The sequence below is a fragment of the Panthera onca genome, chromosome A1, assembly GCF_046562875.1.
Source record: "Panthera onca isolate mPanOnc1 chromosome A1, mPanOnc1 haplotype 2, whole genome shotgun sequence".
In the NCBI taxonomy this organism is placed as follows: Eukaryota; Metazoa; Chordata; class Mammalia; order Carnivora; family Felidae; genus Panthera; species Panthera onca.
In genome coordinates, this window is record NC_138339.1 from 155,089,928 (window position 1) to 155,105,508 (window position 15,581).

General features: G+C 50.1%; 1 protein-coding gene across 1 annotated transcript; it reads left to right on the forward strand.

Annotated features, from left to right (window-relative positions):
* Positions 1 to 227: 227 nt before the first annotated feature.
* SH3BP5L (SH3 binding domain protein 5 like) lies at positions 228 to 13,910 on the forward strand. Its single transcript, XM_060636571.3, has 7 exons — positions 228 to 352; positions 826 to 1,435; positions 8,095 to 8,157; positions 8,323 to 8,451; positions 10,155 to 10,316; positions 11,336 to 11,509; positions 12,081 to 13,910. Exons 2-7 carry the CDS (start codon positions 1,253 to 1,255, stop codon positions 12,549 to 12,551), a joined length of 1,182 nt encoding a protein of 393 aa, XP_060492554.2. The 5' UTR covers positions 228 to 352; positions 826 to 1,252; the 3' UTR covers positions 12,552 to 13,910.
* The last annotated feature ends 1,671 nt before the right edge of the window (positions 13,911 to 15,581 follow it).

A 15,581-nucleotide genomic window follows, 5' to 3' on the forward strand; every position in this document is an offset into this window, starting at 1 on the left:
CTAATTTTTCTCACCACAACATGTTCATATTTCAGTACCATTAATCTTGGGTGGAAGATGGGATGGAGGCAGCTCCAGGCAGCGACCATGAGTACCCTGGGGCACCATTTTGTACGGAAACCGGAAACCAAACGCCGGGCGGGGACGAGGTACGGGAATCCAGACGTGGCCCAGCTGGCCAGTAGAGTGTGGGGGGAGGGGCGAAAGGGCTGGAGGGCGTTGTTAGCGCATGATGTATTTCCGCTTCCTCTCGGCCCAGTAGCTTTTGGTTGTACTAGCTAGCTTGTTGCGGGGAGGGAGGGGGAAGATTGTTTGCAGTGGAGGAGCTGAGTGTACGGGAGGGTAAACTGAGGTAATGTTCTGTGTCTGGGGCCCGGGGCTTTGCGTCCGGTTGTGTAGGAGGTCTGGGGGCAGGGTCTTCGGGACTGAGGAAGATTGTGGGGTTGGAGCCTGGAGGCTCGTATTGTCCGCCTGTTTGGAGAGAGGAGGTGGGGCGGGGCTGGGGGTTACTAGGTGAGTTGCAAAGCCCGGCGGGTGTGGAGTGAGGGAGGGCGGAAGAAAAGGGAGGATGGAGGAGATGGGGAGATATCCGAAGGAAGTCTGGAAAGCGCAGATCGGGAGGGGCTGGGCGAGCGGAGCTGGGACGCGGGAGGTGTAGGATCTCAAGTCCTTGAGGGCTAAGGAAAGTACTCGCGGTGGGGGCTGGTCAGAATAGCGGGGTGTGAAAGGAAGAGAGTGAAGTTCTTGGGAGGCTGAGGGGTTGGAAGGGGCTGGTGGCCTGTGTTCTGATGCTGCCCCTGTACTTGGCCTTTGTTTCCCTTGCAGCTCCCCAGAGACTGTCATCCCACAGCCTCGGTTCGGGCCCAGCCTTCTCTCTCCAGTTGTCACCACAGCCTGGAGGCGCCTGCCTCCGCCCTCCCGAATGGTGCTACTCCTCGAAGGCCTCGGCCCAGGATCCAAACCCCCTTTGCCCCCTGCCTCGGAGCGGTTGCTCCGGGTTTCTCCTGGTGGACTCCTCGCGACGGGGACGGAAGAACTTTTGCACCGACAAGGCTGTAGCTCTAGGAACCCCGCTGACAACGTGAATCTTGGCCTCTAACCCAGTGTGAGGTCATTCCTGTGTCCCTTTTTACACCCTTTGAGAAGAGAAACTCTTCTTGTTACCTGGAGCCCGGGAAGCCCCAAGCTGGGGCCCTGGTCCCACCATGTCAGTCCTCTCTTGTGCATAGGGCTGTGCCCTCTCCCCATTAGCATGGCTGAATTCAGGCAGGTTCCAGGGGGGCGGGAGACCCCGCAGGGGGAACTTCGGTCTGAGGTTGTAGAGGATGAAGTCCCTCGGAGCCCGGTCGCAGAGGAACCGGGAAGAGGTGGAAACAACAGCAGTGAGACCAAATTGTCTCCAAGAGAGGAGGAAGAACTGGATCCTCGAATACAGGTGAGAAAACTGAAGGGAAAGGAGAGACAGGGAGCCCAGATTCCAGTTTTCCTGAAGAGCTGTCTGATAAATGAGGGATTAGATTTATTCTCTCCCCAGTGCGCTGGGGCAGGAAAGGAAAACAAGTTTGTCAGCAAATCATTGCAGGATAGTGTGACAAGTTCTAAAAGAGCTGTGTGTGGAGTGCAGAGAAAGGCCTGGGCCTGAGTGCCTGGGGTGTGCTGCTGAAGGCTTAACTGACAAAGGGAAGCAACAAATTGGCCTCAGATGCAGGGCCTCATTTCGGTCAGTGGAGAGTAAAACTATTCTCCTTTCTAAATAAGTAAAGTGGCTGTTGGCCCAGAGATGCGGTATGAGTGGGAGGCACTTTTGAATCTTCTCTTTTGTCATCTTCTCATTAGTGCCTCCCAGGGATGTTCACATCTGTAAAGGGTGAGACATTTCATGTTTTACAACGCCTCAACAGATGGAGGCCTGTAAGGAAATCTGATGTTTATGGAGTTGTATCAGCCATGGTCCGTCCTTAATACGGATTCCGAGTTCTGAGGATGCTGGTTATACCAAATGAATGGAAAAGCTGACTTATTGCCTTGGAGTGTTTACAGGCTAGTAGTTGGTAGGATGGGCAGATCTTTGTGAAGGAGCAGTGGGTGAGGACAGAGACCATGGGGAGGAGATGCATGGTCCGCTGAGGTGGGATTGTAGTGTTTACGTGCATTGGCTGGGAAGGGTTCCCTGGGAAAGCAGCTTGGGTAGGTGAGGGCAGGAAGTGCTTGTGTGTTTGGGGCTCAGTCTGCCATAAGGTCTCGTATCATCTCCAAGATTCTGATGTGGAGGTGACTCACACCTCTGTAGGTGAGCAAGAACATCTCAGGGCTTGCATTCCTGGGCTTCTCTGTCAACAAAACTTTATTAGATTGCTTCAGTGACTCAAGAAGAAATCAAATTTGGTCCTCACATCCTTCCTGCCCTCTTGGTGGGGGTTCCCTGGATGTTGGGCAGAGGAACTCCATGCTTATATGGGAAATGCAGTGAGCCATTCATTTACTGGTATGAGTCAGTAATTTATTTCCACCCTATCTCATGGGTGTTGCATTGAAAACAGCTCAATTTCTTCTGCTAATTTTACAGATTTGTCATCTACTGAGGAAGTAAGTTATAGTGAAAAACACATTGGCCTGAGATTGAAACAACCTCCAGCCTCATGATTTGTGATTTTCATGCAAGTTATGTAATGTCTAAGCCTCACTAACTTCATCTATAAAGTGAGGGGTTGGTCCAGTTTATTTGCACAACTGCTCACTCTGCTCTGACATAGTCCTATGATTCTTTTCTGTTACAACTCTTTTGCTTATCTCTTGGTGAAAGTTTGGAGGTAGTATTTTGGGAAACAGACCCCTGTCCTGTTGGGAGGAGGACTGTATGGTGTGCTTCATACACCTTCTCCCAACATTCCTTGCTCTGCTCCAGGGGAGGATCTACTGTGGTTTCTTCGCTCAGTCGCTCCTGCTCCTGTGTATTTTTCCAGCACCCGCACAGGCAAAGGCGGTAGTACGAAGAGTCACTCTCATGTTTTGCTGTTCGCTAAAGTAGCTATTAGCCACACGTGGTTACTTAAGTAAAATCAGTTAAAATTAAATAAAAATGCAGTTCCCCAGCTGCTGTTGGTATTGTAGAAGTAGAACATAGTTCTATTAGAAGAGCTCTGTGAGGGTTGAAGAATATCGAGCAGGCCTAGATTTGCCTTAATTCCAGGGAGCTTGCAGTGTTGTTAATTGGAGCAAGAGGGACAGGCAGATCATAATCTCTCTTGCTAAACTGGGAGGCACATTGTGGAATGGTGTGGGTAATGTGGGGAGGAAAGGTCTTGTTGTAGAGGCTTCCCCCTTTTATGGCACACTGATGGCTGGGCCAGTACTCTGCCCTTAGCAGGGATTCTGCATCTTCTTGCCATGTGGAAGAGGCAGCCTGATGTGAGGGGTACCCTTCAGGGAGGAAGCTGGCAGCATTCAGCCTTTCTGGGTTTGGTCTCCTCTAGATAAGAAAGAGATTGCTGTGTGTCTTTTGAGGTCCCTCTTATTGGGACCTCCCTCTTATAACACAAGACCATGTTATCCTGGTAACTCTGTTTCAGTGCTTTAAATGGATTCTCAGTGCATTCTGTGATTCTCTGCCAACAGATCCATCTTAATCCACCAGCGAATTTTAAAAATACCTGTTCCTGGAGCACCTGGGTGGCTCAGTCTGTTGAGCGTCGAACTCTTGATTTTGGCTTAGGTCATGATGCTAGGGTTGTGAGATTGAATCCTGCATCAGGCTCTGTCCTGTGAGCCTACTTAAGATATTCTCTCTCTCTCTCTCTCTCTCTCTCTCTCTTTCTTTCTCTCTTTCCACCCCTCTCCCTCATTCGTGCACGTGTGCATGTGTTGTCTCTCTCTGTCTCTAAAAATAAAATATAAAACAAAAAATAAAGTAAAATAAAATAAAAATACCTGTTCCTGAGCCATGCCCAGACATGTGAATTCTGGTCTCATTGGGGGTGAGAAATGGTTCTAACATGTAGTCTACATGTGCCCACTCAGCCAGGGATATCCCAAAGGCTAGGGACTCTGTTCAGGTATTTTCTGGGATTCCCAGAAATGGTTGCCCTTAGGAGAAGGCTCTTACTGATACGGGAAATGGGGTTTCTTGGCAGGCAGTTCTTGTCCCCATTGTCTGGTGGGATACCTCTGGAATTTGGAGGCAAGCCAGCTGGAGATCACCTCTAGGCTGACCTGGAGTGTGCTATCCCCCAGGAAGGCCACTGTCTTAGTCTCCATGTCTTGAGGTCAGCATAGTTCTCTGAGGCTTTCTGGCTCGTCCTCAGCTTTCTGAGAGAGGGTCCCAGTGGAGGGAAGGAGTGAAGGAGGATGGTGCTAGGGTGGGTCTAGGTCTCCTCCCCTGTGACTTCTCAGTTCCCTTTGTGATGATGGGTACATTCATCTTCAGGTGAGTGGATACAGTCACTCACCTCCTCCTTTGACTCTTCAGAGTGACTTTGCAACCTCTTCATCCTCATCTGAAGTATCCGTTTAGCTCTCACAGGATAGTCATATTTCCCTTACTTAGTCCTTGAGCCATGCATCACCCTGGCCCTGCATCACCATGAGCTTGTGTGTTTTAGTAGCCTGTAAAAGGTGAGCAGGCACATCTGTAGATGGAGCACCCATGCCTTTGACTCAGTGGCCTGGCATCCTGGGAATGTGCCTGCCGTGTCTGGGGAAGGTCACCCTCCCTGCTGGCTGTGGGATCACTGATGGATGATGCCTGCTGACTCAGACTTCATCCTATTCAAATGTCCATTTCAGCCAGGTGCCAGGAGTCCCTGGTGGAGCAGGCCAAATGTACTATATTGCCAGCTTCCCAAAACAGAGCCCTGAGTGCTCATTGGCTTCCCACTTAGCCTTGCCCTGGGTCTGCCTCAGCCTGCTTGTCCCCCACCTCCCCCGACCCCCTTGCTCACCTACCATCTATCCTATTCTGTTCCCCAGTCTCCTTGTCCTGTTAGAGCTTTGTGACTGAGGGGCAGATCTCATCATCAAAAGACTTTTTTAATTGCTGGAAATGTTGTGTGGATGCAAGTTCCCTTCTAGAAAGATGTGCCTACTCCTGCTGTTTGCCAACAGTCAGAGCCCTTTACGACTTTTTCCAGTGGGGATGACTTATGTAGAGAGGCATTCATTCCTGTGATGATCTTGATGATCTGGGAGCACTTTGGGCCGTGGAACTGAGTGGGATCCAGTCTTGGACCTTGGTTTGCCCATGGAAATGTTGCAGGCTGGCCTTTACCCACCTCCTTCTATTTTCCAGAATCAGTTTATTGCCTCCTGAGGCATATCCTTTTCCCACCAGGAATGTGGTTTTTTTAGTTTGATGGTACTCCTGTCTTCTCTGAGGCATCCATCTGAAGATGTCCTTAACCCTAGGATGGTGGTCACAATATCAGGAAAACCAGATCCAAGGTTAGGTCCCTGATCCATTTTCAATTCTGCCTCTAATTCCCTACTCCATTGTTTCTTATCTAGCAAATTTGAACGAGTTGAGAAAGAGAATGTTCTGGCAAGAGCTGCGAAAGCACTGCCACTTCATCTCCCAGATAGTCTGAAACCCATTGTGGGCCTAAAAAAGCTAGAGGAAGACTAGGCCCACGGTGGGAGAGCTTGTCTCTTACCCTAACAGGAATTGCCTTTTGTGAGAGCCCTTGGGGTGATTCTGTCCACTGAAGGCTATGTCCTTGTTAGGAAGGCACTGTGAAACCCTGATCTCTGTGTATCAGGTAGTGCTGGCTCTGGCCCCAGGCCTCTTGTGGGGTCCTGTGAGCCATGTCAGCTGCTTATGGTTCCACAGTGTTTTGTTGTAACCTTATGGACACTGGGTTGTGTGAGTAATCAGGTTGCTCATGTGCACCAACGTCCAGGCCCACAATGTCCAATGTGGGAGTCACATGCTGCTGGCCAAATTGAGATGTACCCTAAGGGTCAGATGCACGAGGATTTCAAGGGCATAGATTAAAAAGAACGTAAAAGTGTTTTATAATTTATGTTGAAAACATATTAAAATTATAATATTTTGTCTACATTGGGTTAAATGGAATGTATTATAATTTAATCTGTTTGCTTTTGCATTTTTTAAAGTTTATTCACCTTAGAGAGAGAGGGAGGGGCAGAGAGAGGGCAGAGACAGAAACTCCTAAGCTGACTCTACACTGTCGGCACAGAGCTGGATGCAGGGCTTGAGTTCATGAATCGTGAGATCATGACGTGAGCTGAAATGAAGAGTTGGACACTTAACCAACTGAGCCACCCAGGCGCCCCTCTTTTGCATTTTTTTAAAAACATAGTTGCCAGAATACTAAAAATTCAATGTCAGGCCCATGTCAGTTCTGCTCTGTAAAGTTTAGAGCCAAATTTATGGCCTCCTTTGAGGAAGTGTCTGCATTGTTGTAGGTATGTGTATTTTCGTGAGGTGTGTGAGAGCTAGTGATGGCAGCATTGCTCTCTGCCAAGTGCAGGTTATGTCTGGGTCATGGGCAGCAGGCAGACACAGCCTGGGTTCCACTATCCTGTCCAGGGTCTGCAGGGCTCCTGGGAGAGGATTTCATAGCTGAGTGTCAGGCATTTCACTGGGCATTGATCCTTCTCAGGAGTGTCCTTGGCATGCTGGGCTCCAGGAACTTGACTGAGAAAGGACAGGGAGCATCCTTGAGACCAGCACCTCTCCCTACTCTCTGCCATGTCAGTGAAAGGCCCAGATGGTTCTGTTGCTTCTTTCTCTAGCCTTGGGGCCAGTGAGATCCTTTAAAAAAAAAAAAAAAAAAAAAAAAAAAAAATTTAATGTTTATTTACTTTTGACAGAGAGAGAGAGAGAGAGCGAGCGAGCACGCGTGAGCAGGGGAGGGGCAGAGAGAGAGGGAGACACAGAATCTGAATCAGGTTCCAGGCTTCAAGCTGTCAGCACAGAGTCTGACGTGGGGCTTGAACTCACATACTGCAAGATAATGACCTGAGCCGAAGTCAGACGCTCAACCTACTGAGCCACCCAGGTGCACCAAGGGCCAGTGAGATCCTTATGCTACCATGTCTGGTGACTTGTCCCCAGTGTTCTCCCTCCCTGCCACAGAATCTGTTGTGTGAGGACCTGGGGTCTCTGTCAGTCAACTGCTCAAGCAGGCCTAGAGGTCTCTTGAACCATGGAATCTTCCCTAATCTTGACGTCAACCAGACCCTCATGATTCTGCTTCCTGCATTTCTTTGGGATCGCCCTGTCCTCTCCCACCTGGAATACTGCAGACAGCCTCCACTTTTTTCTCCCTGGCCACTGTAAACTTTCCACATACTGCTCAGACCCACCTTCCTAAACCACAGACTGGGTGGTGCCAGGCTCTAAGGGGCTCCCCCTGCCATTGGGAAAAGTTCTGGTATCCTTTCTCCTGTACCCCAGCCTTGCCGGCTTCTCACCTGACAAGCTGCCTGCTCTGGGCACCTGCTTGTCACTGGTGCTTTTCTGTGTATCTGTCAAGGCCCAGCCTAGGAGCAAGTCCTCAGGGTGTCCTGCCTGGCCTTTTCTGCCCTGGTAGGTGATCCTGCTGCTCCCACCAGGCCTGCTTCTTACAGTTCCTTGTACCACTTTTTTCTTACTTACTGAGTCCGGAGCTTCTGCCTCTTTGTTTTCTGAATTCTTGGGTGTCATGGTGCTGAGCTGTGATAAGTGTGTAGTAAATGTGTGGTGAGTGACTGGCCTAGTGTTCCTCTCTCAGGAACACAGACTGTTAGCTCCAAGGCTACTTCTATTGGCTGGAATTTCGGAGAGAAGGTGGCCCCATGTTCTAATGAAGAGAAGGCAGGCTTGCTGCCACTTTGCTGTGTGCATGTGTGTGTTCTATTCTCTGAATGGTGATTTCCTCATCTTTAAAATGGGGGTTTTACTGTCTGATGCAGAGGTGGAGTTGTGAGGATTACAGGAGACTGTATATTAGGTCTCCTGCACGGAGGCATTTGACAGTGCCCTTTTCCTCCATTTCTTCCCTTCCTTAATCAGGCAGACTTTCCCTCCCACCCCACATGGTTCATGTAAGAAGCTACTTTTTCCCACTGCTCTAACTCTTTGCCCCTCTTTGGCAGGAGGAGCTAGAGCATCTCAACCAGGCCAGTGAGGAGATCAACCAGGTGGAGCTGCAGCTGGATGTGAGTGTTGATCCTTTTCTTCACACCCTTGGGCTAGTCTCTGGAGGTGTCTTCTTTTCTCCCTGTTCAATACAGTGGCAGGGGAAGGGGCATGTATGAAAAACGAGAGGGGCTGGGACCCACACATGTGCCTTCCTTCTGCCCATGTCCCTGTCCCTTTGCCAGGAGGCCAGGACCACCTACCGAAGGATCTTGCAGGAGTCAGCAAGGAAGCTCAACACACAGGGCTCCCACTTGGGGAGCTGCATCGAGAAGGCCCGGCCCTACTATGAGGCTCGGCGGCTTGCTAAGGAGGTATGGCTAGCTGATGCACATTCCAGGAGGGGCGCATACAGAGCCTGGCCCTGGACTCTTCTAGTCACACAGAACACTTTCTGGTTTCTCTTATTTCTCTTCCCTTTGGTTCATGTCTCTTTTCTTTGCTCACCTCTCCATTCCTTTACCCTTTTCCTTCCCCCCCTTTTTTACACAAGTAATGGGTTCAGTATTGGAAGACTCTAATGTAACAGTAACTATAAAAGAAGAAAACCAAAATCACTCCAAATCCTGCCATGTGCCTGTTTCACATTTTTTGCATCTAGAATTTATTTTAGTCAAGTATGGTAAGACACAGAGACAGCTGCCATGAAAAGAGAGTTTATAACTTAAAATTTCCAAGAAGAAAGAGCATGCTGCACCACCTAGGGCCACCTGGGGAAGCACTTGGGTTGATCAGGAGGCGGAAGACATGAGAGGAAAGCTTGGCTCAGAGCCTTTATTGCGGTTATAATGGGAAGGAATGGGTAAGGCAGGGTAGGCAACTTTGATCGAATTTAGAGTTAGATAGCTTGAGTAACTGTGGGCCCTGGGCTATAGGGGTGGTTTCTATATTTTGGTACCTGGCCCTGGGTTAATGTAGGGCAGGGGAAATAATTGGCTTTGTGTGTGAGAGTTAGATAAAGGAGGTGGTGGGCTTTGGATTGGTTGGTTTGCATTTGAAAAGTATGCTCACAGAGGAGTTTAGTATCTCTAGGAATTAGCCCTAGGAAAACCCCAGGATGTGAAAGCATCATAAAATAGAGAAAATAAAAAACGTAATTAATACAATACAGATAACCCCTTGATTTTTGGGTGTGTGTATATCCTGCCAAAATGAGATTTATGATACGTGCTATTTTTCTTCCTTTATTTTACTTATTTACATATTTCCATGTCAATAAATATACATCCATGCTATCATTTTTAAAAGCTGCTTAACATTTCCTCATATTATTATTATTATTGTTATTAATGTTCTATTATACACTTAATCACTTCCCTATAATTGGAAACTTAGGTTTGTTTCCAGTTTTATGTTTGGTAAGCATGGTTGTAATGAGTATCTCAGAACACTTGTCTTATTTCCTTCAGCTTACATGCTGGACTGGAGGTGATGGTCTCAGGGGTGTACTCTCTGTGAGACTTGGTCCAAGTCATTCACCACCTTCAAACTAAAGTGGGGTGGATCTTTCTTTGTTCTCCCTAGAGCCCAGGCCAGTGGCCTTTGCGAGTGCTGGGTTTCACACATTCACCCTGCAGTGGCAGTATCATTTTCCAGTCCTTTTTTTTTTAAGTTTATTTATTTTTTTATTTTTGAGAGAGAACACAAGTGGGAGAGGGGCAGAGAGGGAGAGGAAGACACAGAATCCAAAGCAGGCTGACCTGTCAGTGCAGAGCCCAATGTGGGGCTCGAACCCACAAACCGTGAGATCATGACCTAAGCCCAAGTTGGACATTTAACCAACTGAGCCACCAGGCTCCCCATCCAGTCTTTATTTATGCATTTATTTCTTTTGAGCCATATCCTTACAAGATAGTCTTTATGGAATGTTGCTTCTTTGGCATTTATCCTTAGTGCAGTTTGGGAAGTGAAGCTGATATTGCACTGGGCCTTCCTCCTCTCGTCCTCATCCAGGATGGGTCTCCATGGGCGGTGGGGGTCCCTTGGGGCTCCCCATCCTGATGGTCCCGTCTTCCAGGCCCAGCAAGAGACACAGAAGGCAGCGCTGCGGTATGAGCGGGCCGTGAGCATGCACAATGCTGCCCGGGAGATGGTGTTTGTGGCTGAGCAGGGTGTCATGGCTGACAAGAACCGGCTGGACCCCACATGGCAGGAGATGCTCAACCATGCCACCTGCAAGGTGAGCCAGGTCTCCTCCGGTTCTGGTACTTCTTGGCTATCCTTTCATCCCATCTCCCTCTTTCTTCCTTTCTTCTACCCTCCAGCCCTCCCTCAGCTTTGATTATGTTTCAGGCAAATCCTTTTCCTTCCTCTCTGCCCTTTTTGGCCTCCATTTACATTTCCTTCTGACTTACGAATGTCTCTCTGGGCTCTTCTTGAACCTTTGCATCCAGATATGGGACTGACCCCCAGTTGATCCACCCCTGGATTCTCAAGGTTCAACACTCACATTTTGTTACATTTAGCTGTGACCCCTCACTTCTATGTTCAGAATGTGATCCTTTTCTTACTTTTGGGCTCTGCTAGTGTACCGTGATTTCTGAAGTGTAATTTATGTATCATTTCTAAGCTACTCCCAGGGGACTAGGGAGTGGGAAGATCCCTGGCATCAGCTCCAGTCCACTGGGGCTGTTACAACAAAATAACATAGACTAGGTGGCTTAAGCAAGTTTATTTCTCACATGTATGTATCATTTCTAAGCTACTCCCAGAGGACTGGGGAGTGGGAGGATCCCTGGCATCAGCTCCAGTCCACTGGGGCTGTTAAATACAAAATAACATAGACTGAGTGGCTTAAGCAAGTTTAGTTCTCACAGCTCTGCAGGTTAGGAAGATCAGGTGCAGGCAGATTTGGTACCAGGTGAAGGCCTGCTTCCTGGTTCCTAAACAGCTGGCAGTCTTTTCACTGTGACCTTGCGAGGTGGAAGGAGTGAGTGACAGCTCTCCAGGAACTCTTTTGTGAGGACACTAATCCCATTTATTTATTTTTTGAGTGCTCCCACCTGTATAACCTAATCACCTCCAATACTATCACCTTAGGGGTGAGGATTGCAACATGAATTTTTGGGGGGGCGGAGGAGAGATATAAACATTTAGTCTCTAGCAGCAGATGTCAGATCCTGAAGGATGGTCATGTCTTGAGAGGCAAGAACATGGGTCCTGGGTCAGTGATGTATGTCCTGGTGAATGTATGGCCAGGTGAATGAGGCAGAGGAGGAGCGGCTTCGTGGTGAGTGGGAACATCAGCGGGTGACTCGGCTGTGCCAGCAGGCTGAAGCTCGGGTCCAGGCCTTGCAGAAGACTCTCCGGCGGGCCATTGGCAAGAGCCGCCCCTACTTTGAGCTCAAGGCCCAGTTCAGCCAGATTCTGGAGGTAAGGCAGTGGGGGTGGGGGAGAGTGTGTGAATAGGCAGGAAGGGGGTAGGCATGGAGAGTGAGGGCAGTTAGAGGGGATGCCAGTGCCTCTCTGGTCCATCTGACAGACCAGTGTGGTGGCCCAGGTGGAGGTACATATGCTAAGAATGATACCTAGGAGTGGCAGTTGGGCTTGGGGAATGGGTCCTGGTAGAGAATGGAGTTGAAAGGAAGTAAATGAGAAAAAGTGGGAATCGGGAAACCAGGGAGAATGGGGATGAGGAACTGGCCAGATAGGGAAAGGGAACCATGGGGAGAGGAGGAGTGGGTGGGAATGAAGACCTGGGAGGAAGGTCTTGTAAGGCCAGGAGCAGGACGATACTGCTGGGAAAGAGGAAGAAGAGAAGAGTGAAGAGGGGCTAGGCTGGGTGGGGTGGAGCACTGCAGGTTTGTGTTGGATGGTGAGCTGGCCTAAGAGTCCAGGAAAGGAGGCACCAGTGGAAAGTGCTGAGTGGAGCTGAAGGGACTCCGCTCCAGGAGCCACGGACAGTTGGCCAGTGGGTCACCTCACTTTGTTCCTCCCTCTGCAGGAGCACAAGGCCAAGGTGACAGAGCTGGAGCAACAGGTGGCCCAGGCCAAGACTCGCTATTCAGTTGCCCTGCGCAACCTGGAGCAGATCAGCGAGCAGATCCATGCCCGGCGCCGGGGCCAGCCCCCTCATGCCCCTGGCCAGCGGCGCTCCTCCCCTGTGGGGGCAGAGGCCGGGCCTGATGGTGGCGAGGATGGAGACAGTGGTATCATAGAAGGGGCTGAAGGCGGGGTGCTGGAGGAGGGCAGTAGCCTGGGGCCTGGCCCTGCCCCTGACACAGACACACTGAGCCTGCTGAGCCTACGCACAGTGGCCTCAGACCTGCAGAAGTGTGACTCTGTGGAGCATCTGCGGGGCCTGTCAGACCACACCAGTCTGGATGGCCAGGAGCTGGGTTCCCGGAGTGGGGGGCGCTGGGGCAGTGATGGCGGGGGCCGTGGGGGCCGCCACCAGCGCAGCATCAGCCTGTAGTTCATGCTCAGGGTGGCTGGTTCCTACCACCATTGGCCCATGTAGGGCTCCAAGCTCCCTGTCCTCAGGTCCTTGCTTCCCTTGGAGAGGTCAGGTTGGCTCTTGTCTCTGGTGAATTTCTCTCCCTCCTCCCCCAGTTCTTTGCAGGTGGCAGCTCTCTTTGCCTTACCCCTTCAGAAGGCTTTTTCTATGGCTCTCACATTTGCCCTCCCCCTGCTAGCTCCTCTTGGTCTGATGTTCTTCACTGCCCCCTTTCTGCTTTCCTTCCATCTGTCTGGCTTTCCCCTCAGGGAACTTGGTCTAGAAGGTACAGGGTAGCCCACTGGAGAAGGTGGATGTGGGACCTGAGTTTTGACATCTTGGCCGCCTGGTTTGAGGCAATAGACAGGTGTCCCTCCCACCTCCCCATCTCCCAAGGGGGCCTAGGGATGCTACAGAGCCTCTGTCCTAGCCTGCCTGTATGTAATCTGTAAAATGCACTGTAGGACTGTGTGCCTCTGGAAAACACTACACATCCCTGCAGTGCTCCCTTCTCATTACCTAAGCCACCTTGCTGTGTGTGCCACAAAGAAGGACTTGAAGGGTACCAGTGTCAGAGAGGGTGAAACCCAACCCCACTGTCCATATAGAGGACACCACCTCCAGACAGGCTCCCATGTGCATATTGTTTCCCCAGCTGAGCTGGGCCATTAACATTGCCAAGGTGCTAGTGGGTCTCTAGCAGGGTCAATGTTGGGGGGTGGAGACATAATGAGGTCCTGATGGTTGAGGCCTTCGCGGATTCCTGCTGCAGAGTTGGGTTTACTTTTTCTGGGTGGAGGTCGCTGAGCTTAATCTCAGCGCCCTCCTGCTGGGTGGAGTTAGGGAATTTGGTGCTCAATCCCTCTCCCTCTCTCTTCCCCAAACCAGACAATACCTACTCCAGAATCCCTTGGGGACTGTTCAAGTTTGGCTACTGAGCCTTCTCTGATGCAGGGAGGGGTTGCCCTAGGGTGAAGGGACCCACCCTCCTTTGGGAGGGGTTTGGTGGTGCTCCAGGCTGTAAGGGAGGAAAAGCAGGGAAGCCACACTGGATCTGGGTGCCTTGGGAGAACTGGTCCTTCCTCCTTTCCCACCCTAAGAGGTCTGAGAGCTGGACTCTGGGCAGGATAGCTTGTGCCTAGGCCTGTATGCTGCTGCCATCAACTGGGAGGAGTGGGCCATCATATGGAGGGTGTTTCCCTGTGCTAAGATGGTCACTATGAGAACCACTGGGTTTGAGGTGGCCATGGGTGGAGGGGAGAAAGGGAGGGAGGATGTGGGCAAGCCTGTGTGCATGTGTTGGGGTGTGTGTGTGTGTGAGAGAGTGAGTGTGAGAGAGAAAGAAAAGGGTCTGCCCCTGATTTTATTTAAATAAAATAGTTTATGTAACAGTAATGTTTACTCTTCCTGTTAGGGAGGGGGAAGGGCGTGAGGATGGGGAGGGGGGAAGAGCAGGGCAAAGGGGGGGGGTGCTTTTTGTATGGGGGAGTCAGGGCAGGGGAGATGCCTCCCCTTCCTCCCACCTGCCAAGCTAGGAAGGGTCTGTGGGATGGACAGGACGTTGTCAATCACTGGAGGTCCAGACCAGATGAGGGTTCCAATCCTGGATGTGTCTGGATGTGAGCATGAAGGAAGGGGAGGGACAAAAGTGGGGTTCTGAGAGACTTGAATTTCAGATAGACCATAATCTTTGCCTCCAGCAATGTTTATGACATTCTTAGTGTAACTTTTTTGCTGTTTATCTGAAATTAAAATTTAACACATGTAAAAGGTGATGTTCAAGTCAGGGTTTGACCTGTTGTGGGATAGAAAGGATTTGAATGTGTTTGGACCCCACAGCCTGTGAAATATCTAGTGGAATCAGGTTGGGGAGGGATGAGGACTTCAGGAGCCACGGAGGTGTAGAGCGAAAGCTTTGGATTCAGCACCCTCACCTGCACCACCAGAAGTGTGCCAACATTTAGGGCCAGGTGAGGAGGGGGTCAGCCAGGAGATGGAGAAGGCTCTGCTAGGGAGGAGAGCAGGAGGTCAACTGGAAACCTGATGGGAAATGAGTGTCCTGAAGACACTTGAGGGGCAGGGTGGAGGGCAGAGCAGTGACCCTGGTGATCTCAGATGGCAGATGGCCCATCAGGAGCCACTGTGTTCTGAACATACCAGGTACTGTCCACGTATGAGACTGCCTTTCCTAACCTGGCTTTTTGACAGCAAATTATTTTTTTTCTCACAGATCCAGAGGAAGTCAGGTCAAGCTATCGGTAGGATTAGTTCTTTCTGAGGGTTGTAAGAGAAGGATCTGTTCCAGGTCTCTCTCCTTGACTTACAGACCTCTGTCTTCTCTCAATGTCTTCACATCTTACCTGTGTACATGTCTGTGTTCGAATTCCTTTCGTAAAGGTTACCAATCATATAGGATTCGGGTCTACTCAAATGACCTCGTTTTACCTTAATAACCATACAGTCACATTCTGGCTGGCTTACAACTGCAACATACACATTCTGAGAGAGAGATAAGTCAGTCATACGCAAGTCACCACTGTAAATGATGTAAAAGGTATCTGATCCTGTTCTTTCTGTCGTAACATCACTGGACTTACCTACCATTCTGCTTATTGGAATGCCCTTCAACCGACCTCTCTCCCTGGGAAGTAAAGTGTGATAAAGCAGATGAGTGCCAAGATATGCCCTTTATTACTGGAAGAGCTGCTATGAGAATGCATGGCCCATGTCTTTGGGCAAGTGGGCTTTCTGAGAGGACACCCCAGGGTCATACTTCCCTCCCAGTCTTTGACAGTGCAGGACCTGCAAGGCTTCTGGTGTGAAGGAGCCCCAGAAAAGAAGGGCTGACTGCCCACCCAGTTTACTCACAAAAACACCTACTAGATAAGGCAAGAGTGGAGAGCTAGTAGGAGGCTTAAAAGCTTATGGCACTTGCTCTGTGTGGAAGAAAACAGCCCCAGCAAATAGGCCACCAACCCTATCTTAACAATAGTGCCTTGTACTTGCCTA

Coding starts and splice junctions, on each gene's coding strand:
- SH3BP5L (XM_060636571.3), top strand. CDS start 1,253: ATGGCTGAATTCAGGCAGGTTCCAGGGGGGCGGGAGACCCCGCAGGGG. Junction 8,452..10,154: donor CTCGGCGGCTTGCTAAGGAG/GTATGGCTAGCT, acceptor CCCGTCTTCCAG/GCCCAGCAAGAGACACAGAA. Junction 10,317..11,335: donor TCAACCATGCCACCTGCAAG/GTGAGCCAGGTC, acceptor ATGTATGGCCAG/GTGAATGAGGCAGAGGAGGA.